The sequence below is a fragment of the Myotis brandtii genome, unplaced genomic scaffold (genome assembly GCF_000412655.1).
Source record: "Myotis brandtii unplaced genomic scaffold, ASM41265v1 scaffold577, whole genome shotgun sequence".
NCBI classification, from domain to species: Eukaryota; Metazoa; Chordata; class Mammalia; order Chiroptera; family Vespertilionidae; genus Myotis; species Myotis brandtii.
In genome coordinates, this window is record NW_005370161.1 from 1125156 (window position 1) to 1148904 (window position 23749).

General features: G+C 47.3%; 1 protein-coding gene and 1 pseudogene across 13 annotated transcripts in view; both read right to left on the reverse strand.

Moving 5' to 3' along the window:
- The window catches only part of PCBP3 (poly(rC) binding protein 3), a 195031-nt gene that overhangs the window by 26280 nt on the left and 145002 nt on the right, over positions 1 to 23749 (reverse strand). For all 13 annotated transcript variants that reach the window (XM_014549982.1, XM_014549979.1, XM_014549974.1 and 10 more), the window contains 6 exons: positions 6995 to 7149; positions 4564 to 4587; positions 3590 to 3622; positions 3115 to 3231; positions 2335 to 2466; positions 1452 to 1580 (listed from right to left, as the gene is read on the reverse strand). In XM_014549982.1, the coding sequence (XP_014405468.1) occupies positions 1452 to 1580; positions 2335 to 2466; positions 3115 to 3231; positions 3590 to 3622; positions 4564 to 4587; positions 6995 to 7149 (590 nt within the window). The remainder of the gene's footprint in view (positions 1 to 1451; positions 1581 to 2334; positions 2467 to 3114; positions 3232 to 3589; positions 3623 to 4563; positions 4588 to 6994; positions 7150 to 23749) is intronic.
- On the reverse strand, positions 19466 to 20384 carry LOC102249774 (annotated as a pseudogene).

The window sequence follows — 23749 nt, forward strand, 5'->3', positions numbered from 1 at the left end:
TCACCGTCCACATAAGCCTCCAGCCATCAGGAAGGAGACAGGGCAGTTCCAGCCATGGTCTTGGGGGTGCTAGCACCCAAAAGTCAATGAGGGTCAAGCCTGCTTCCAGGGGCTGTCTGACCATGAACATGGCACAAGCAATGCCACTTGGGAGGAGTTCTGAGACCACAAGTTCTGTTCTGACCCTTGATCAGGTATGTGGGTGACTGTGTCAATATTGGAACTGCCATCCTGAGGTGCCCACTGCTGCTTCACTGGCCATCTGTCAGCACTCAGGTTCCCAGGCCACTTGCCACTGTCCATGTGGCCCTCTGGGGTCCCTGCAGCCGGACACTAAAGGGAACATGGTCAGCACCAACTGTCACTGTGACCAATGGTTGGGGAAACTTCAGAACAACATTTAGAAAAATATTTTTGATGTCACAAAATATCATACTTTAAGAAAAACTACAAATTTTTTTAAAGAGTTGGACATGGGTTTTAACACCAAGCCAAGTATAAAAGAGAGATAAGCCCACAGCGGCCAGCGAGGCTTTATTTCCCATGGGAGATTGCTGAGGTGGTCACTCTCTAGCAGATCCTCGGGCCCAGGGACCATGAGCAGGGGGCAGAGGAGGGGCCTGGCACCCTGGCCACCAGCACAACTGTTGGAACCTTACATTTGAGGCAGGATGACTTTATTTTAGCTCAAAGAAAGAGAACTACTGATTGCTTCAATGACTCTTGCATTTTGGGTATTGGTTGAAATTTAAATTTCAGGGTTTTTCCCCAAAATTTCAAAGAGGTTGTACCGTCTTTGCTTCTCCTTTGGCTTTTAATCCCTTTGTATACTAATCCCTTTGTCTTTACAATTTGGGCATTTTTATGTGCTTTTCCTAAGTCCTGCCCTTTGTGGGGGCTCAGATAACTTCAGCTAGCTCAGCAGGAGTTTTGTCCACAGCAAGCAGCCTTTCCACCTCCAGTGCTCATCTCCAGCACAGTCCCGTCTCCAGTGCAGATCCAGATCCCTCTCCGGTGCAAACTTGTATCCAGAGCAGACCTGTCTCCATTGCAGACTTGCACTGTTTTTAAGGCCCAAACCTTTATTAAAGCACCCTCACATCACGGACTAATAACTTTTCATCCAGTTCCAGAAATAAAGTGAGGGGCACATGCCTCCCCATGTGTCCTCTCCCCTGCTTTCCCAGTGAAGATGACAGACCCACCCTACAGGGGGCAGGAACCAGCACTGCCCCTCTCACAGCGCCCAGCACGGCTTCCACTCATGTGGCCTTGGGCCTAGATCAGGGACCTGGGACACATTTCTGATACCCAGACCCCATACAATCCTGACCTCGTGAATCCTCAGGGCCCCTGAGGCACCAAAGCCTTTGCCACCACCGACACTAAGTAGCCACTGACAGCTTGGACTGAAGGAAGGCCGGCCATGAGCACGGATACAGAAACTGTACCTCCAGCATGACCACACAGATCTGCTTGACACACTGGATGATGGCGTCAGGAGTCCCTGAGATGGTCACTGCCCGCTCCGTGGAGTTGGGCAGCATATCCCCAGCCACCTGGACCTGAGCACCTGTGGACTAGAGAGACCAGATGTTGGAAGGAGCATGGCAGAGGGAGGAGGAGGTAGTGAGTGCCAAAGTAGCGCTTCCTGGATTCTCTTGAGGGTGTGTCTAAGGCACACTGCATTGGAAAGCCACCCCTACATTACCTCCATGTCGCCCCCTCCATGCAGGCCCTCTGTATGTTTCCTTGGGGAGCCCCTGTGGGCTGGTCTCAGCTATCTCAGCCCACTGCTGTCCAGCACAGAGCTCGTGCATGGCAAGCATCACTGCCTAGGAGGCATTTTAACTGGCAGACAGGCATTTGCAGGAGATGAAAGAGAGTCATATTTTTTCAAATGTGCAGAATTCTATCTCCTCTGTGGAGTTTTAGGTCACAGAGAAAGATGGATTCTAGATGGGCCTAAATAAAATTTGTGACCTCTTGTTCTTGAAAGAATGCAGATTGGATGGCCGCCCTCCTTCTGGGAGGGATTAGGCTTTCCTTGAAATGAATGAACATGTGACCATAGAGTCTGCAGCTCCTGCCAACTCCATCCCAGCTGTTCTTCCAGGAAACTGGGGCAGAGACCACAAGCCCTTTGTGTAGGGCCTCTGTGCTCCAGAGCCACATGACTGGGGTGGGGTGCTATAATCTGTTCTGTCCCAGGAGTCTCCTGCCTATTCTCAGTCGGGGCATATGCCCCTCCCTCACAGTACCCGGCACCTCTGCACATACCTCCTTACCCACCCAGTGGCTCAGCACCCACCGGGCTGGGAAGGGTCCTGTTACCTCCCTGATCTCCTTGATCTTGGAACCGCCTTTGCCAATCAGGGAGCCGCACTGGCTGGCAGGGACCACCAACCTCAGCGTCACCGGGGGCTTGCTGGTGGCAGGGCTGTTGCTCATGGAGTTGATGATGTCCTGGGGATGGAAGGTGTGACTGTTGGCTAACAGCCTGTGTGTGAACACCGAGAGTGTGGAAGCAAGGCTATTCTTGGAGCCCTTGACAAGCCAGGGGGTAGGGGACACAGGCTGCAGAGACCAGTGGTGAGGGCCCTTTTCTGAGCAGCTCTCCATTCAGGGGGAAGAGGACCAGGGTAGAGATGCATGCGCTTCTAGATGGAGGAGCACACACCCTGGAAAATGGCTGAATGTGCAGAAAGAGGGCACAGCAGCCAGGCTGGCTGGTTACAGAGGCTTGAAGGCCAAGGAGAGGGTGGGGGGATGGACAGAGGGGACCACAGAGACATGTGTCAGAGCGGCCACCGTGCTGCTGTGGACAGGACAGGGCACAGATCGGAGGGCGCCTAGACAAAGGGCCTGATATTTGCCCTTAGGGCCTGGTAGAGCCTGGATGTTTGGACAGACAGAGTGACACATTTTTCCAAATGTATTCTCCAGCTTGATCACCCTCTGAATAAAAAACATGAAATGTATCTTTAAATAATTTTAGGCAATTTCAAAATAAAAATACATACAAACTTTAAGTTGTGACTCACTGACACAGGTGCCCAAGAACCACCTGGGTCCAGCCCTGTCCACTGCCTATCTTGAATGGGTGCATCTTACCTCCTCAAACTTATAGGCGATCATAGCGAAGGCCTTGAAGATGGCATCAGTTGGGCCCGTGATGGTCACGATTCTTTCTGGACAGTTTCCCTCCGAGATGTTGATACGGGCACCACTCTAGAAGGGAGTTGAGCAAACCCCAGAAACTAGATTAAAGCTGTGGGGCCAGTAATGGGTTGGCTTCTTCAATAACTGATGAAAACATATCCAGTTGGTCCCTGAAGGGCAAAGCTCAGCACTAAACAGTAAAATTCTCTCCAGTACTACCCTCTACAGTGAGATTTTAATTAGAGAAAGGACTCAAGTGACCAGTAAGGATGCACTGTGCCCATGACAGCTCCTGCGGAAACCTCGGGGGTATCGGTGTTTGAGGGCAGGGGCCTCCGAGCTGTTGTGTGCCCTTCATCTAGTGCAGTGTCTGCTGTGGCCCTCTGGCCTATTGGAGACAGGATGCAGCTAATGCACGCAAACTTACCTCTTCACGCATCTTTTTCACAGTTTCTCCTTTCTGGAAGAAAGATTTAGACAACAGGAAGAAAGGTCACTCAGGGGCCCACTACAGGCAAACCCCTGAGTTTGGTGCAGCAGCATGAAATGTCAGGAGCTCCTGTACCCCAGTATGCCCCAGGGCAAGAGGGCAGCAGGTCCTCAGAAAGCAGGGCTCCCTACAGGTGCCATCCAGAGCCTGACACACATGTGATTCACTGAGCCCTCAGCACATCTGGCTCGTGAGCCCACAGAGGAGGAAACCCAGCTGCTCACCCAGGGGCACGAGGCTCTGTGGGCAGATGGGCTGAGACCCAGGGACCTGACTGGGCACCACACTTGGCCAGGGCACCTGCTCCATGGAGTGGAGATGGGATACACCCAGGTCACAGCCATCCCCATCTTCATCACAGGCAAAGCAGGACCAGGTCCATGGGTGCAGGAATGGGGAGACCCCCTGAGGTACATATGGAAAGAGCTGGACTTTGAGCATTGGAGGTACCCCCACTGCACAGGAACCACTTAGGAAACCAGGGGTCCTGAGGTGGTCAAAATGGGACCAACAGGAGGGCAGTGCCTCAACCCTGACCTCTCCTACAGGCACAGGCTCCAAATGGGTTCTGACTTTTCCCCAGGAATGTTTCTTCGGTTTTGGAATGGAAATGAAAGAGACTCACTACCACTCACAGAGGCAGGTGACCGCTGTAATGAATGGAAGTAAAGGAATTCTTACTGAGCTCTCACTCCTGGGAGGAAGGTCTGGCTATCAGGGTGGCAAGAGGTGGGGCTGCTCTCAGACCAGCTTCCTAGTGGTTCAGCTTGAGAGTGAGAGTCTTGGGTTTCTCCTGGGATCCTCACTGCATGGAGAAGCTGCCGCCCCGTGGACAACCCCCTCCCCACCTCCCCATCCCCACCGCAAGCACAGAAACCCCAATAGAGGCAGAGAGTTTACTTAATAATTACCTTCCCAATGATGCTTCCAACTTCCTATAGGAAAAATCACAAAAAGCTGACGTCATATAGCAGAAGGAGAAAGGACCCTGTGGCAGACACTGTTATGCGTGAGGAAGGGACATCTAGGTGGTCATGAAAAGGCTTGCAGGCCCTATGTCCAGAGGGTCCCTCTATGCCCATCTGACCACCACTGGTGCTTCTGACTGACAGACAGCCGAGCAGAGGAGAATGGCTAGCTGCTTTCCAGCTAAACAAGTTGGAAGGCACACCTACGCACTTAAGGCAGCAAGGAAACCCTGCAAGAAAGGGATGAAAAATAAAATCTCCCTTGAGCCCTAACCGGTTTGGTTCAGTGGATAGAGCGTCGCAGGCACATCCCCAGTAGGCTGTGTGCAGGAGGCAGCTGATCGATGTTTCTCTCTCATCGATGTTTCTAACTCTCTATCCTTCTCCCTTCCTCTCTGTAAAAAAAATCAATAAAATATTAAAAAAATCTCCCTTGATTTTGTGATATAAAGAAAAATAAGCACTCCCTTTGCTACTTGACTTTTTAAAAAGGTAGAACATTCAAAGACACCCTTAAACTCGCCACCACGGTGCTAAAGCCTGGAACCCGTGACAGTTCGGACACATGGTCCCGGCCAGGCCTGCTCATCCCAGTACCTCTCTGCCTGGAACAGACCCACATGGTGCTACTGTGCATCTCATGAAGGCAGGGTCAGTTCGTTTCTAGCCATAGAGAACAACATCTTTCAAAATAAAACTCATTGTTTTTATCACAACAAAGTCCTCAGCAATTACAATGTTTCGCCAGCCCATGGGGAGGGGGTATGCAGTGGGGAATGAGGCAGCAAAAGGCAACTGGGTATGAAGTAGTGACCCCTCTGGTGATGGTCAGGGACCTCACCTCCCATGGGCAGGGTTTGGTGCTTGTAGTGGTGGCTGCAGCTGGAGGTGGGGCCATATAACTGACCCCACAGACTGCTTGCCATGGTCCACACCCAGCTTCCACAGCCTTGACCAAATGCCACCCCAGTCAAGGGAAGGAAAGGCTGGTGGTCATCTCTCCATCACAGAAAGGGACGCTCTTTCTGTGTGAGCACCTTCCCTCCTGGAAATCTTGGGTGGGCAGAGCACAGGCATGAGGCCAGAGCCTCTGCCAGCCCCCTGAGAGTCAGGCTTCTCAAGGCACAAACATGGGACAGTGGGGGAGCTTGGATGGATCCTGTGCCATTGGACTGGAATTGGGGATATGAAATACTGGGGCCCAAAATCTAGAGAGATCAATATGTAAATAAATATGCAGATGTGTATGCATGTGCATATGATAATACAATATTCACACATGTACATACACACATTCATACATAGGCACACATGTATGTTTTCCAGCTCTGTCTGGGACCAATGACAGACCAAGGGTGATGATCACACCACGAGCCCTGATCTGGGCCTCAAACACAGTCCTCCCCTCAAAGAAGTCAGGCTTCTTTGGAGAAATGGCTGATTCCAGGACTGTGGCAGGGAAAGCACCAGATGAAACATAAGCAGCATTTTGAGCCAGAAGCCAGGCATAAAAATGATAGGCCACATCAAAGGGATGTAAGAGCCAGTCTGGAGGGACCCCCATTGGCCAAGTCATGGACAATATGAGTATCAAAATAAATAGTGACAGAACAGGGAATAGAATAAAAACAACAAACCCTGAGTCCATGCAGACATGAATAAGTGGATGCACTGAAAGCCTGCTGACAAATAAGGTATCTACAAAGCATCTACCTATTAGTGGGAGAAAAGCAGCTCTAGTCGGAGACACCTGGCAGGTATCTCTCTAACTAGGTGATTGGTAATGGGACACACCCTGAAATCTAGGCCACCTGATAGGAAAGCTTCGGTGACTTTCCTGACATCAGAAAAAGCCAATGTGAGGGATATTCTACAAAAGAACTGGACAGAAACATTCAAAGGTGAAAGGCCAAAAAAGACCAGGGCAAGTCTTTCAGGTTAAAAGAGGCTGGAGACATGACAAGGACATGGAGTGGGAGGGCACCTCGGAGTGCCCTGTTAGGAAGAGCAGTGCTGGGATGGTTAGGATGGTGAATGGAGTCTGTGGTCAGGTGGCCAGAACAGATCAGCATCACTGTCCTGACTTGATGGTGCAGGTGGTGATGGAGGAGAATGCCCGTGCAGGTAGGAAATACACACTAAGGTACTTGGGGATAGGATGTCACCTGGGCAACTTATTAGCTTCATATGGTTCCAGGAGAAGTGTACTTTAGGCTGGACTGCTCCTGCTCTGTAAGTCTGAGATTGCTTAGAATTTTTAAAAGCATAATACAAAGCAAAGGCCCCAGCTCTGGGCAAGACCTCCCTTCCTCCCAGCTGGTCTGCTGCCTTCCTTCTGAGGAGAGTGACAAAGGCAGGGCGTGTGCTTTTGTACCTTTCCGTGCATCAACAGGCGGATTGTCAGGGTCACGTTCAGGCCACCTTCTGAGACCTTGGACTCCATCTTTCTCCCAAAATGCGTCTGGGGGTGGTGGCTTAAGGTGCCAAGGGTGCCAAGAGGAAGGATAGATGGGGCCCAGATGGTGTCACCTGGAAAGAAGAAGGCACAGCTGCTGATAACTGAGAACATCAACCGCCAATGCACTGGAGGATGTCCCAGCCTCTGGAGGGGCAGGAGGCTGCTGGTGAGAGGCAGAGGCCCAGGGAAAGGCTTCCCAGAGCATCGTGGAATGACCTGCTGGGGCATGGGGTACAGGGAAGTGGGGGGATGGGCCTCAGGAAAGCCCTCCAGGAACAGATCCAGCCTCACTGCTCAGTAACTGCATGACAAGTGCAGGTCATCAAGCCCTCTGGCCTCAGTTTCCCTCTGTAACAAAGGAACAGCTCTCTTAGGTGCTGGAGGGGAAGCAGGGTCACCCAGTAAGCCCTGAGGCCCGCATGTGCATCCAGTGAGTGCCTCCTCTGCTGTGAGGTTAGTTCTGCCCATTTCCTTCACATCGGTGCCAGGATCCCCAGCCTCCCACTGCGACTCCCTTCACCCTTAAAAAGTCAGGAAAGTTCAGGTAGTGGTGTGTCCTTGGCATCTAGAGCTGAGATTCCTTGGTAATTCTCATTTATAAAGTGGATTTAGTCTATATCAACTAAATTTCCAAATAGCTGAGTGTCCCCCTTTATAAGTTTTCAGAAAATGCTTTAAACCCCCATATCATTGGTCTGTTTGCTGTATACTTTCTGCAGATGGCTGGCTCAGCACTTAGCCCACGAGGCAAAGTGCAGGCTCTTTTTTTAAGAGCCTTTACTTCATAAATTACAGACAAGGAGTGATTTCAGGCAGTGGGCCTAGAGTACTGGAGGGAGGAGCACAATGTGCCCCCAAGACTGTGTGCTGGTGCTCAGGCCCTTGGGGCTTGGCTTGAATGGGTGATTGATAGAGGACAATGACTAAGCACTGACCTGAGCCCCACACCCAGCTGCATGGGGCTTCTGGCTTCAGCCCCTTCTCGCAAAGGATCGTGTCCTCCTCTGGGCTGGATTCTGAGGACAGGTTACCCTCACCCTCACAGGAGCAGCCTCACGAGACAGGCACCAGCAAGGATTTAAAACAAGGTCAGGTGAGGGCTGGAGTGAACAGTGGGGAGAGGACTCTCAGATCAGACAGGGAGAGGTCTAGGACCAGCATGTCAAACTCAAAGGCTAACATGGGCCAAAAGGTTTAAGTTTATGTGGGTCGCAAAAAAACAAAAGCTTCAATTTTCATAGAAACGTAGGTTTATTTCGATAGAGACATGCTGAATACAAAGGACTGAAATAAATGAGTCATCATTAACATAAAATAATGGAACATTTTAATAAAAATTATTTCTTGAACATTAACTTACCAGACACTGAATAACTGCACAAATTAATAAGCATAACGCAAATAAACCTATTTTTCTTGTTCTCTGAAAGTGAAATTATTTCCTGTTGTGCACACCAAACAAGTCAGTACAAGACTAATGACGTGGCAATCGGCTGTTAAAATATTCACTGCTAGTATTAGTGGAGATAAATGGTGCGCCAGTGCATAAGGCACGTAAGGGAAATGAATGCAACACGATTATAGAAATCAGTCATTAGTGAACGTTGTAGTTCGTTATTAATAATTATGTATAAGAGGATATTGTAAAAATTAAGTTACAAAGTTTTTACTAAAATGTTTCTTACATACTGTTATATTGGCTGGGCCGCAAAAATATTCGTTGTGGGCCACAAGTTTGACATGCTTGGTCTAGGAGAACCAGGCATGCAAGACCCAGATACTGGGGCATGGCCGGGGCACACCAGACCCTAACTCTAGGGCTGGGTGGTGCTACTTCACTCTGAGGGCAGGGTTCATAAGTGAGAGGTGGTGGTGTAGCCTTTCTGGGAGTTTAAGCAGGCATTCTCTGGGCCCCTGTCTGTGCAGTGCACAAAACGGGTAGGGGGAAGGTTGAAGAGCCACCTGCCTGGGTATGCAAGAACATGACAGGGTGTGGGTGATATATATAGGGATATTTCAGGATGCGCAGGTTAGGGGGCATGTGGGTACAGAAACATCACAGGGTCACGGGGGTCCTGCAGAAAGAAGAGGAAATGCGGCACAAGGGACCGTACTGGTCTTGGGGAGCGTGGGCAGGTGGGGAATGAGGGGGTGGGGGCCTTAGGGAATTGACAGCAGAGTGTCTTTGTTGGTCAGAAAGGGAAGGAAGGACTGGCTGGGGGAAGATTCTGGGTGAACCGTGGTGCAGGCCAGGGCCCAGTGGTTCCACGAGAGGGCCAGGAGGGATCCTGGGCCGATTCTGCAGGAGAGCACGATAGGCCCTCAGGAGCTGCCACCTGCCCAGGTGCATACCTGAGAGTGTGCCAGGACAATGAAGGATGAGGCTTTGGAAGCCCTGAGAGGAACCAAGGGCTGGTTCTGCGAGAGCTCCTCACACATTACCCCACATTTAGTGCCTTCACTAATGACAATGTCACATTGCCTGCATGGCTGCCTAAGTCCTTCAAGAACAACAGTCCTGTGAAACCTGCATGTGTCCCCATGCACCTGCAGGCTATCTGGACATTGGCCCTGTGATGTAACTTATAAAGATGAGAGGCTTTGTCCACACACAGGAGAGACTACAGCAGCCGTGGGCAAACTACGGCCCGCGGGCCGGATCCGGCCTGTTGGAAATGAATAAAACTAAAAAAAAAAAAAAAAAAGACCGTACCCTTTTATGTAATGATGTTTACTTTGAATTTATATTAGTTCACACAAACACTCCATCCATGCTTTTGTTCCGGCCCTCCGGTCCAGTTTAAGAACCCATTGTGGCCCTCGAGTCAAAAAGTTTGCCCACCCCTGGACTATAGGTTAAAAAAGCAAGCTTTTCCTTTAAACTTAGAGGTATTCATGAGGCAAAAAAAATTTTTTTTCTTGTAAAATATTTCTGCTAAAAATATGCTAAAAGGAAAACACAAAAATAAAGCACAGAATCAAAGTACATACCATTGCCTACGTGATATGTAGGGGACTCCTGCAAAGGGCAGTTATGGGCATGGGCAAAATGACAGTTTCTAATTCTATTTCTGCATTAATAAGCACTCACATTTAAAAATATATTTACAGGCAACTTCAACACACTCCAACTATTAGTTCTAATTATTCACAGTCAGAGCATTTAAATAGCAAGGATTTTAACATGAAGGTATAATACATAGCAAGAGAATTTTAAAAATCATCCTTCTATATGAATGTCCTCTATCTAGTACAGTAGCCACTAGCCATATGTGGCTATTTATATTTAACATAAAGATTCACTGCCACATTTAAGTGTTAAGAAAACAGTCTCCTGTAGCTACTAGCTGCGAATGGAGGAACACAGATAGAGACCCTTTCTGTCACTCAGAGAGTTCTGGTGAACAGCGCAGTGCATGTGACCCTTGGGAGGAGAGGAGGCTCTAGCTGCAGGGACTGGTGTGGCATCAGATAAAAGCACTCCTTCCTACAGAGGTGCCCTGCAGCAAGCCCTTTGGACTCCAGTATGTGTAAGGCTGAGTTCCCAGCACCCCTAAACTGAATCTCGTGGTGCCAGGCAGGGGCGCCCGCCTCCTTTTTAATTAGAAACACCTCCTCCTGTGTCAGGGGGACAGCAGGCCCCCCTGGCCATCTGTTATGTAAACGTTTCCAACCCATGGTGGAGAAAGTGGGTCAGTGAGTGCCAGGAGTGCTGTAGGCTGTCAACTGCCATCAGACACAGGCCAGTGTGCTGCTGCAGTGGCCAGTGCCTTCATCACATGTCAAGAGGGCGTGTCACAGTGCTCTCTGCAGACTGGTGGGAACAAAAAGCAGTCCAGGGTAGTCGTTAGGGTCACCTGTGACCAGTAACCTTGACCCTGAAGAACCCACCTTATGCCAGCTGGCAAGGAGAACCAGCCAGCAAGTAGCATGGGGCAGGTGGCTTCCCAGGATCATGGGCCTCTTGGTAGACATGGAGTCATCCTGGCTGTCCTGCCAAGCCCTTGAACATCTGCTCATTCCAGGCAACCCTGAGAGTGTCTGGGGCTTGCTCCCACCTCAGAGGCCGCTGCTGCCTGGGAACACACAGGAGCAAGTTGGGGAATCAAGGGGAAGCAGCAGTTGGACTCCTGTGGTCACAGTCACCCCAAAAAGTCAGAAGGGTGTTCCACAAATTGGCAGATTTCTCTCACCAATGAGGACCCCTCCTTTTCTTTTTATTGCTGGAGATTTAATATATTTTAAATTCATTTAATGGGAGGAAGAGAAGCAGGCCTTGTCTCCCTATAAGGGCTGGGAGGAGCCTTCCCCTTCTTGCCCATTTGCACTTGCCTGTCAGAGGAAGCCCATTCAGTAAACACCACTTTGTGCTGATACCATCTATGGATGTGCCTCAGCCCTGAACACACTCGTACCCAACTCCCACACCACCACCATCTCTAAGAGATAGCCATATTCAACACGTGGGACCATAACTCCTGACCCACCCCAGGCTCCTCAGATGTCTGTCTCCCCTGTTTTAGCACTCCTGCCATCCAACTGCTCAGACCTGAACCCCCACAACCACAGTACTTCCCTTCTCTGCCCCCATTCCATTCATTAGCAAATCCTGACACATGATACAGAGTTTAACATATTCATATTTTTTCCAATTTCTTAAGGAAGAAGCTGATGGCATCAATTTAAAACCTTACTTCTTGCCTAATAAAGGTGTTTAGTTCTATAAATTTCTCTCTACATATGGCTTCAGCTGTATCCCACAAATTTTACATTTGTGCTTTTTATTCACTCATTTCAAAATACTTTCGTATTTCCCTCTTGATTCCTTTTTTGATTCATGAAATATTTGGAAGTGTTAATGAGTTTTCAAATATCTGGAGATTTCGGGATATTTCTTTTCTTGATCTCTAATTTAATTCTATTAAGGTTAGAGAACATATTTTGTAATCCTTGAGATAGTTTAAATTTATGGAGACTTGCTTATGGATCAGAGTGTGGTTCATCTTAGTCAATGTGTGTTCTTGTGTTAAGGGTGGAAAGTTCTAAAATATCAATTAGAGCGGCTGGATGGTAATACTGTCCAAGTTTGCCATTATCTTATAATTTTCTGTCTGCTTGTTCTATCAAATACTGAGAGAGTGGTGTTGAAATCTCTGTTATAATTGTGGATCTGTCTGTTTCTCCTATTCGTTCCCTATATTTTTTTAGCTCCATCCTTAGCATCATAATGTTTGGCATTGTCATGTTCTGTCAATGTACTAAGTCCTTTATCATGAAAGATCATTTTTATCTCTGGTAATATCCTTGGCTGGAAATTTACTTTGTGTTATTAACATAGCTGCACCAGTCTTCTTTTGGTTAGTGTTAGGATGGTCGATCTTCTTCCCTCTTTTATTTTTAACTTTGTGTATTTAAGTGAGTTTTTGTAGGCAGCATATTAGTACACTTAGGCCTGCTTTTCTTTTTATCTTATTGACAATCTCTGACTATTTGCAGTGGTTGCTAATATGGCTGAGTTTAAACTGATCATTTTATTTGTTTTCTATTTTTACTATCTGTTCTTTGTTCCTCATTTCTATTGTTTTTTATTCCCCTCTGTCATCTTTTGGATTAAATGCACCCATTTTATGATGCCACTTTATCTCCTTTATCTACTTATTAGTTACAACCCTCTGTTTTGTTATCACAGTCATTGCTTTAGGGTCTAACTTATTACAGGACAATGTCCAGTGGTCTTGGTCACTTTACATGGAGTACAAGAACCTCACAGCAGTCTGCTTCCACTTCTGCTCTCGCCTGCATTGTTACACTCACACACTTATGTTCTACCTATGTGACATACAAACCTTATAACCATCACATGTATAGATTATTTCCACATGTGTAAAACATATTCATTTAAATTTCACTTAAAACTCTTGATGGATTTAAGAAGTCAGCTTCAATGGGTGGTTCTGTGACATAGCTAAAACTGCATTTAGGAAGCGGTGGGAGAGTGCATGTGATGCCAAACACCCAGCCACTGCACAGGAAAATTCTGCTGCCGAGGAGGCACTGGTAAGGGGAAAGACACTGGAGAATGCTTCCTGATGGCCCCTCCTGGGAAGCTCGGTGGAGCCACAAAGCCTGCCCTGATGTGGCACAGCCAGCCCCACTATAACACAACCCACCCCAGTGTGGCACAGCCAGGTCAGATGAGGCATAGGAGATGGGCATCAAAGACCAGGTCCTGAGCCTAAACTGGCTGTTCTCACCCCAGCTTTTTCCTCCAGGAACACATAAATGCAAGAAGCAGACTGAAATTTGCCTCATAGGTAATTGGTAATTAATAACTTTGTTAATTCAACGAGTATTTCCTTGGCAATTACTTAGCTACTGGTACTGTGCTGTCCTACAAAGATAAACAGTATGGGCCTGTCAAGAAATCATTATGGGAACAAAGAGAAAAAAGAAAAAAAGAAATAATTATGATAACAGTGACAGGAGATACAGGAGCCAGAAGAAAGGAGGTAGGTCCACAGAGCAGGGCTAACATGGGAGGACCTCCCTCCTCACCCATGTGAAACCCTCTGGGAGTTAGTCACAGGATGAGTCCTCAGGCAGCAGCATGTGGGGACTGTGAGGGCTCTTGGGGGAAGCTCTGTCACCCCTACTTTCCAGAACTGCTTCCAGGGCAGCAGTCACGCAGGTGTCCTATTCTAGGATGACAGCACAGCTGGGAGATTCCAGTCTGGGAAAGGAGGCCCTGCTCCACCTTGTACCCTAGTGCTCCCCTGGTGGCCCAGTGTCTCATCTGGTTGTGCAGTGCCCACCTGGTGACCCAGTGCACACCTTGTACTCCAGTGCTCACTTAGCCATCCTGCAGTGATACAGCAGGGAGACCTAGGCATTGGAGTCACCTGGATGGGGTGTGCTGCCCATCAGGGCCTGATCCAGGAGACCCAGGTGGCCTGGAAGCAGCATTTCAAAGTTATCCAGATTCCTCTTGAGTGAAGTTACACTGTGGAACCACTGGTCCTACCTAATTCCCCCCCAGAGTTTTCCTACTCTATCTGTTAGGAATTCCAGTAGTCTGCCAAACAGGAACCAATAACCACACAACCAAGTGACCTGGTACTCAGGTTCTGTTTTTCTTCTTGAGAAATAAATTGGGAAGGGGCAGTGAGCTGGCAGAGGGGGGTTGCAGACCGTGGGAGGTTATAGGTTAGGACGTGGAGGGATGGGAGACTTGTGACCATATGGCCCAGAGCGTTGGAGGGGGAGTGTTTTTCACAGTGGAACACCACTCAGCCATAAAATGGAACAAATTATTTATGCACTCAACAACTGGGGTAAATCTCCAGAGAATTAGGCCAAGAGAAAAAGTCAATTCCCAAAGGTTACACACTGTATAATTCCATTTATATAACTTTCTTCAAATAAGAAAATTATAGAAATGGAGAACAGATAAGTGGTTGCCAGGGGCTGAGGAAGAGGTATGGACAGAACAAAATGCTTGTGGCTATGAAAGGGCAGCATGGGGGCCCAGTGGAGATGGAATGTTCTGTCTTTTCTGTATTGGTGTCAATGTCCTGGTTCTGATATTCCCACTATTGTATTCTAGATGTTACCACTGAGGGAAGCTGAGAAGCATTATAACTGCATGTTAATCTAGTCACCTCAAGTATAAAATTTATATTAAAAAGCAGCTGCCCTGGCCAGTTTGGCTCACTGGATAGGGCGTCGGCCTGTGGACTGAAAGGTCCCAGGTTTGATTCTGGTCAAGGGCATATACCTTAGTTGCGGGCACATCCCCAGTTGGAGGTGTGCAGGAGGCAGTTGATCGATGTTTCTCTCTCATCAATGTTTCTAACTCTCTATCCCTTTCCCTTCTTCTCTGTAAAAAAATCAATAAAATGTATTAAAAAAAAAAGCAGCTGCCATGACCTGAGATGGTACCAGGCAACTTTGAACTCACGACAGATTAAGGGGCCAATTATTTCCTCTGATAATTCAAACAAAATAACCATCTTGACACTGTATGATGACATGAAAGTTATAAAAAAATTAAGATCAGAGAGCAAAAATCATTAGCTCCTTTTGAGGGGCAGCATTTTGACCTGACTTCTACACTAAGTCAGAGGGCCTATCTCCTTCCTTCACCCACCTGCCACCCATGCACCCATTTACACATGCTCATCCACTAGCACACTCTCACCCACTCACCACCACCCACCAGCTCACATATGCTCATTTACTCACTCACACTCACCCACGTACTTGCACATGCTCACCTACTCACTCATATGCACATACCCCCACATACATGCATCCACTCACACATGCACCCACTCACACATGCACTCACACACATACCCACTCACATGCAACCACCCACTCACACACATATGCACTCACTCCCACTTGCCAACTCACCAATTTACTCATCCACTCACCCACATACCCACTCACACACACACTAATCCCCTCACCCAACGCAACTACCACTCACCCACTCGCACATGCAACTCACATCCAACTCACATCCACTCACCCACTCACCTACTCGCACATGAACTCACCCACATACCCCAACCTGCACACACACACTCACCCACTTGCACACGTATACACTCACTCATACATGTAGTCACTCAGACCTCCCCCGCTAACACATGCACACTCAAACAAGCAACCACTAACCCCCACACACTCAGCCACTCGTACATGCACTTACTCAGACCCACCCCCTCACTCACCCACTCACATATGCACACTCACTCAAACAATCACACACTCACACATTCATCCACTTACATATACATACACTCATTCACCAACTCATACATGCACTCACTCACACTCACCCACCTGCAAATGTACACATTCAACCACTCATATATGCACTCACAAGTACCTACGCAGCTACTCACTCGCACATGCACACACACACACTTGCACATGGGTGTTTCCCTGGCACCTACTTCAGTGTGTGTTGGTATTGGGTATGTGGGGGCTGTGGCAGATGTGTCCCTTGAGAACCTCTACTAACAACCTGGGCTCAGCCTATCCCAGGGAGATGCAGGTTATTTTGGGGCCCAGCAGCACTTGGAGATGTGTACAGCCTTTGTACAGGGCTGGCCTGGTAAGAGGATACCATGTGCCATCAGCCGTCAGGGGCCATGGGTGTAGATGGAATGTTTGGGAACCCACAGAGTGTACCCATGACTCTGCGGACTGCACCAGCCTGTGTCGCCTTGCCCCATTTTGTGGTGGCAATGTGAAGGTGCCACCAAACATCACAAACAAAAAGAATTCCCAGCCCTTCCTGGAAGCACTGAGCTAAGGCCAGCCCTTGCACTGCATGCCCCAGGGAGGTGCTGAGACTCTGCACCAATTCCCTCCAAGGCAGGCGGAGAAGCTCATGCCTGGTGCCCGATTGTCCTGGTTGCAGTGCTCTGAGAACATGGCTTCCCTTCAGTCACACTCTGTGGCCATCAGCTCTTGCTCTGGAACATGTGAAGGAGACACATCTTGCCTACATCACCAGGGACCTTCTAGGACCTCAAATCAGGCCATCCTTCCTTTACTGACACCCATGGATATCTTCTAATTGCCTATGTAACTCAATCCAGGCTCCTTCCTCTCCAGAGTGCTGCCCCCTGGCTTATAGGTGCCATCCCCCCAATCTGCTGAACCCACCTAGCCCACTTGTCTCCCTTCCTGTGTCGGGCTGAGTTCTCCTGCCTGTCTGCCTGCTGTCTGGGGCCTTCTGCTGAGAGCACTCCCTGCTAGGCCACTACCTGCCAGCACCCCATCTCTCCTGGGCTCCATCCTCCCCCACAGCCCTGGCCCTGCTGCACTGTGGGCAGAGGACACATTTATCTTCTTCATTCAACACTGAACCCCCAGTTCCTAGCACCATTCTGGGCCCACAGGAGGGCAGGAGCAAATTCAGTACATATTTAAAGATTGGGTGCATACATATAATAAGCACTGAGCCTAGCTCCATTTCCACTGCCTCACACAAGCCAATATAAATCAGAACTTAGTGATTTTTAAACTCAGATACTCATGAAATAGCCAAGATTACATTTCCATCTCTCCTTGTCCTCTCATCTTATTTATTCACTTGGTCACTGAGGGTTTGCTGGGGGTTTCTGTGTGCTGGGGTGGGAGGGACACACTCAGCTGGAAGCAGCAGATGGCCCAGCTGACCAGCCAGAGTTGGAGAGCCCTGGGCCTTCCAGGGGAAAATGGAAGCTGTTCCCACATCCAAGCTAGCCCCTCCATCCCAGGCTCAATCTGATTTGCAAACCCACCAATTCCCAGTAGAGGGCGGAAGAAACACATATAAAGCACAGGTCTTGTTAAGGCCAATAAAAGGGTACAGAAAAATATCAAGAAAAAAGAATGAATCCTGCCTCAGAAAACAAAACAAAGGACTGCCACACCCTCTAAATTCTCGAAACACAGGACTGTTTTTGTTTGTCGGTATTTGAATCTGTTCAATTTGAAAGGCTTATAGTTCTGTTTCAGTTTCACTGGTTTATGTTTTTATTTTATTATTTCCTTCCTCTGCTTTTTTCGTTTAGATTCTTATGGTGGAAGCTTAGATTGTTTGGAAACCTTTTCTCATGTTAGTATTTCATGTTATAAATTTCACTAACGGCATTGATTTACTTGTATCTTACAAATTTATGTATATGAGTTCAAAATATTTACTAATTTTCTTTGATACTTTCTCTTTGACCAGCACATTATTTAGAGGTGTTTTAATGGTCAGGTATTTGGAAATTTGCTAGTTATCTTGGGTTGTTGATTTCTAGTTTAATTCCACACTGGACAGGAAATATAATTTTTATTATTTCAATTATTTTAAACCTAGTAGGCTTTTATTCTTTTGCACAGACTATGGCCTACCTCAGCAAATATCCTGTGTGCACACAAAAACCATGTGTGCCCTTCTGTTGTTGGTGGGTGCCCTGTAAATTCTAGCTGGTGGGCTGTGCTGTTTAGTACTTATCTATGTTGACTTTCCGTCTTCTTAGTCCATCAATTACCGAGAGAGCAGAGTTGAAATCTCCAACTATAATTGTCAATTTGTCTTTTTCTTCTTTGCATTCTATCAGTTTTTATTTCATGTATTTTGAGGCTCTGTTCTTTGGTATACATGTACATTTGGGACTGACATCTCTTCTTGGTGAAACTGATCACTCTATATTCATGCAATGTCCTTCCTTATCCATGGTCATATTCCTTGTCCTGAATTCTGACATTCATCTGACATTCAAGTAGCCACTTCAGGTTTCTTTTGACTAGTGTTCACATCACGTGTTTCTGTCCTTTAACTTTTTTTAAAATTTATTTTTATTTTTTGAAATCCTCACCCGAGGATATTTTTCCATTGATTTTTAGAGAAAGTGGAAGGGAGGGGGAGAGACACAGAGAGAGAAACATTGATGTGAGAGAGACACATTGACTGGTTGCCTCCTGCACGTGCCCTGACCAGGGCTGGAGATCGAGCCTACAAATGAGGTATGTGCCCTTGACTGGAATTGACCTGGGACCCTTCAGTCCATAGGCAGACGCTCTATCCATGGAGCCACACCAACCAGGGCTCTCCCATAGCTTTAAAGTGACTTTAGTGCCTTTGCTGTGTTGCAGTTCAGGAGATCCTCACCTGGGCCCCTTCCCTACACAGTGCTTGAGCCCTTGTGCCCTGGTCTGGGGCCAAATCAGCATAGATCCCCGACATGCCATGAGGGCAGATCTGTCCCTCCAGAGTGGTAAGGTGATAATGGATGTAAGAATTACATCCTGAGTCTTCTAAGTGGTCCAGCCCCAGACCAGAGCTGGAGGGTGTGCTGTGAAGTCAACCTCACAGACACTGGATGATAGAGATCATTTAGAAAAGCTCATCACACAGATAAAGAAACCGAGCTCCTGAGACATGCAACTTGCATAAGGTCACAGAATAGAGCTTACGAGGACCATAACCCATAGAAAAGACCCATGGGCTCTGTCCACTACACCATACTGTTTTCTCAAAAGAGACTCAAAGAACCACAGCTGCTATTCATAATTGCAGGAACCCAACCCTCCATCAAGCATGAAACCAAGAAATGACTGCACCACCATCACCACCAGTACCCAACCCTTCTGTCTCCCATCCAGAGTGGAGGCTTCAGGATCCAGCTCCCCATCACCTTTTACTTGCACCCAGTTCATTTCCCCATTTCAGTCCACTGAGTCACCCGTGAGCAGGAGCAGTGGGTTTCTGCGGCCCCCAGCCCAGCTAAAAATATAAAAACCCTACTACTTCAGAAGTGGAGCCCTTGAAAGTCACCAAAGAAACCACTGAAGTCCAAGGCAAGGGTTCCAGCTAGAGTCAGAGTTCAGAGGGAGTCACATTTCCATTTTCTTCCTTGGCAAGTAGGAGCTGGAGATCTGGTGCATGATCACCAGGGCTGGATAGAGGGGCAGCGCCAGGCACAGGTACCAGACCGCGTCTTTGATCTGGGCCTGGAACCACACCAAGTACATGCCCAGGAACACTGTCACGGTAGCCATCAGACAGACCACCAGTCCACACGTCAGATGATAGAGCTTGAGGCAAGCCACCCTTGAGACCCTGGCTACCTGGGAAAAGAGCAGGCAGAGCCCACACAGTGCTTGGCCCCCTGTGGCCAGCAGCATCAGAACCTCCACCCAGCCATGCCAGGATGCCAGGTGGGGCAGCTCACTGTGGGTCCTGCTGGTGATGATGAAGCCCAGGCCTAGAGCTGCACAGAGGAGGGCTAGAGTCTGCCCCACCCAGTGCAGTCTAATCCGGGCCTTTTGGGAGCAGAAGAAGAACAGGGAGTGCTCAGGCGAGAAGAGGAGGTTGGTCTCACCATGCAGACGCAGAACACCAAGGCCATGAAGGGTGCCAGGAGAAAAGACCTCCAGGGTCTGCATGGCTGTACAGGGCCAGCACGCACTCCTGGCCGCCTGAGCGTGTCTTTCCTGTTTGTGATCACTAGGTGCCGCTGTCCTTTAACTTTTAACCCACCAATAGCATTGTATTTCACATTGGTGTCTTGTTGACTGCACAGAGATTGATCTTATTATTTTTTTAGCCACTCTGATAATCTCTCAGATTTTAATTGGTCTGTTGATACAATTCATTTTTTATATTTGCAGATTTAATAATTATCAACTGCACAATTCTGAAAAAAATTTTAGATCCATGAGTAGTTGCAAAAATCATACAGAGTTCCTTTGTACCCTCACCAACTTCCACTTGACATAACTGTAGGACATTATCAAAACCAGTGCCAGACATGGGTAAGACCCTATTAATAAACTGCCCTAGTTTTTACACACCTCTTTGTTGGTTTGTTTGTCTTGTATGGGTCTGTGAAATTGTATCTCATGTATAGATCTGTCTAACCACCTGCACAAGCAGTATCACCAGGAAAAGACTCCTGTATACTATCCCTTTATAGTTACTCATTCGCCCCAACTCGAACCCCAGGCAACCACTGATCTATTCTGCATTACTATTCTTTGTCATTTCAAGAACTTTACATAAATTGAATCAAACAAATGTAATTGTTTGAAAATGGCCTTTTTCATTCCACATAATAATGCTCTCTCGAGCTGCCAAGTAGTTGGACATAACAGAGACTAGTTGCCCAGTAGCATGCCATCAAATGGTTGCACCACAAGTTGTGTGTCCAGTTACCAGGAAGGGCACCTGTGTCAATTCCAGTTTTTGTTTATTACAAATAAAGCAGCTAAGAACAACAGTACATATATCTTTGTATAAACATAAGTTTTCATTTTTCTGTGATACCCAGAACTGTGATCACTGTATGTTAAGTGTATGTAGAAAAATGCCAAACTATGTGCCCGAGCAGCTGCAGCATTTTCCATTCCCACCAGGGCAGACAGACCCACAGCTCTGCACTCTGCATCTGCGCCAGCACTTGGGACTATCAGTGTTTCCACTATAGCCATGTTAACAGACTAGAGGCCCGGTGCACAAAATTTGTGCACCCTCTCGCAGTCTGGGAGCCCTCAGGGACTGTCCGGCTGCTGTGGAGGTGGGAGAGGCTCCCGCTACCGCCACTGCACTCGCCAGCCGTGAGCCCATCTTCTGGCTAAGTGGCGCTCCCCCTGTGGGAGCGCATTGACCACCAGAGCGCAGCTCCTGCGTGGAGAGTATGGCCCCTGGTGGTCAGTGCGTGTCATAGCGACCAGTCATTCTGCCCTTCGGTTGATTTGCACATTAGCCTTTTATTATATAGCACTAGAGGCCCGGTGCACAAATTCGTGCACCAATGGGGTCCCTCGTCCTGGCCTGTGGGATTGGGTCGAAACCAGCTCTCTGACATCCGTCAAGGGGTCCTGGATTGTGAGAGGGCGCAGGCCAGGCCAAGGGACCCCACTGGTGCACGATCGGGGCCGGGGAGGGACGCAGGAGGTTGGCCAGCTGGGGAGGGACTGTGGGAGGACTCCAGGGTGTGTCCAGCCCATCTCGCTAAGTCCCGATTGGCTGGACCCCAGCAGCAAGCTAACCTACCGATTGGAGCATCTACCCCCTGGTGGTCAGTGCACATCATAGCAACTGGTCGACTGTCTGCCTCCTGGTGGTCAGTGCATGTCATAGGGAGTGGTTGAGTAGCCTTAGCATATCATTAGCATATTACACTTTGATTGGTTGAACGGCCGACCAGTCGACCGGACACTTAGCATATTAGGCTTTTATTATACAGGATGGTAGTGAAATCTGGCTGTGGTTTAGTTTGCTTTCTCCTAACAGCGAAGGATGCCAAACATCTATTCATGTGCTATTTCCTATCCACTTGCCTGTTTGGAGAAGTGTGTGGCCCAGTCTTTTGTCCATTTTCTAACTGGACTGTTTGTTTTCTTGCTGTGGAGTTTAAAGAGTTCTCTACATATTGGGGGTACAGCCCTTGTTGGGTGTATGATTTGCAAAGACTTTTTCTGGGTCTCTGGTTTGTCTTTTCATATCTTAACAGAGTCTTACACTGATTAAATTTTTTTGTGAGCAAGTGTAATTTCTCAATTTTATCTTTAGTGGCTTTTGTTTAAAACTCTTATTTTTTATAGATGTTCCTAACTCTTTCTCTTATATTTTCTTCTAAATAGTTTATGTTTTAATTTTACATTTAGATATTGAATCCATTTTGAGTTAATTTTTGTATAAGGTCTAAAGTTTAAGTCAAGGTTGTTAGTGAGTGTTTTTGTTTTTGTTTTTTTTGTATATAGATATCCATTGCTTCAACATCATTTCTTGAAAAGACTTTCCTTTATGCATTAAATTGCTTTATTACCTCTGTCAAAAATCAATTGTCCATACTTATGTGGATGAATCCTGGGCTCTGTTATGTTTCATCTATATGTTATCATAATTAGCTAGTTCTTAATATTAATAATAGGAAAAGAGCAAAGGGGAGGTCAGACATTATAAGCATGGTCATCTGGGCAGCTTCACCAGGAAGCTACAACTTCACACACCCCTGGGGAACTGCAGATCCATTCCCTGCAAATCACTGGGGAAAAGGTGCATATGCAGCTAAGTCAGGGTGATATTATAGGGAAGGTGCTTCCCTGTCAGTTTAGCCTGTGGAACAAAGATCATTGGCTAGGAGGGTGGAGCCAATGCAAGCATGCAAAATCTTGAAGGGTTACTTGGTTAAGGTTCCAGTTATAATTCCCAGACCAAGAATTCTCTCTCTCTAGTTGTCTGGCTTCATTCCTGCTCCCTGGCACTTTCTTGCTCCATGACCTGCACAGGCCCACCATGTAGCCTTCAGCAGCATTATTTGACCCCACAATGGACTGCAGCTAGGAACACAAGCTAACCTAGCCATATTCTGGACTGGACTTTGCTTTAATATGGATTGGATACTCTGGGCAGTGGCCTTAATCCTAGCCCTGCCAAAGACAAGATTGGACTTTTTCCATGGGGAGACAGAGGGAGATGAGACCTTGGAAGGGAACCCCTTAATTTTACATCAATAAAGCTTTCTATGATACCACATCCTCCCATGGGAGCCTCAGGAAATTCCTTTCCCTGCAGCGCCCCAAGAATTCCACTTCCACCAATAACAGGTGGGGACACAGAGGGCACCCCATGGATACCATATGTATGTGCTTGTTTATGCACCAACATACAATGTCTCTATTACTGTAGTGTCAGAGTGCCTTAAAATTAATCCAAATTTATTCTTTTAAAAATTCACATGGATTAGCTAGTTCCTTTGTATTTTCATTTAAATTTTAAAGTCCCCTTGTTTATATCTACAATCACCCATGCTGGGATTTTCATAGGAATTGCATTAAACTTATAGATATATTTGGGAAGCATTAGCATCTTTGTTATGGTGAGTGGCCCAATTTATGAACACAGGATGTCTCTTATTTAAGTCTTGGATTTCTCTAATCAGTGTTTTGTAGTTTTCAATATACAAATTCTGTGCATATTTTTTAGACATACAGCAAGTACATAACTTTGGAATTCATGTAAATGGTGGTGTGTTTTTAATTCTGTTTTCTGACTGTTCCTTGATTGCATATAGAATATTATTAATCTTTGAATGTTGAACTCTCATTCTTAAACAAGTAAACTTGCTTATTAGTTCTAGGTTTTTGTAGCTTTAATGGGATTTTCAATGTAGG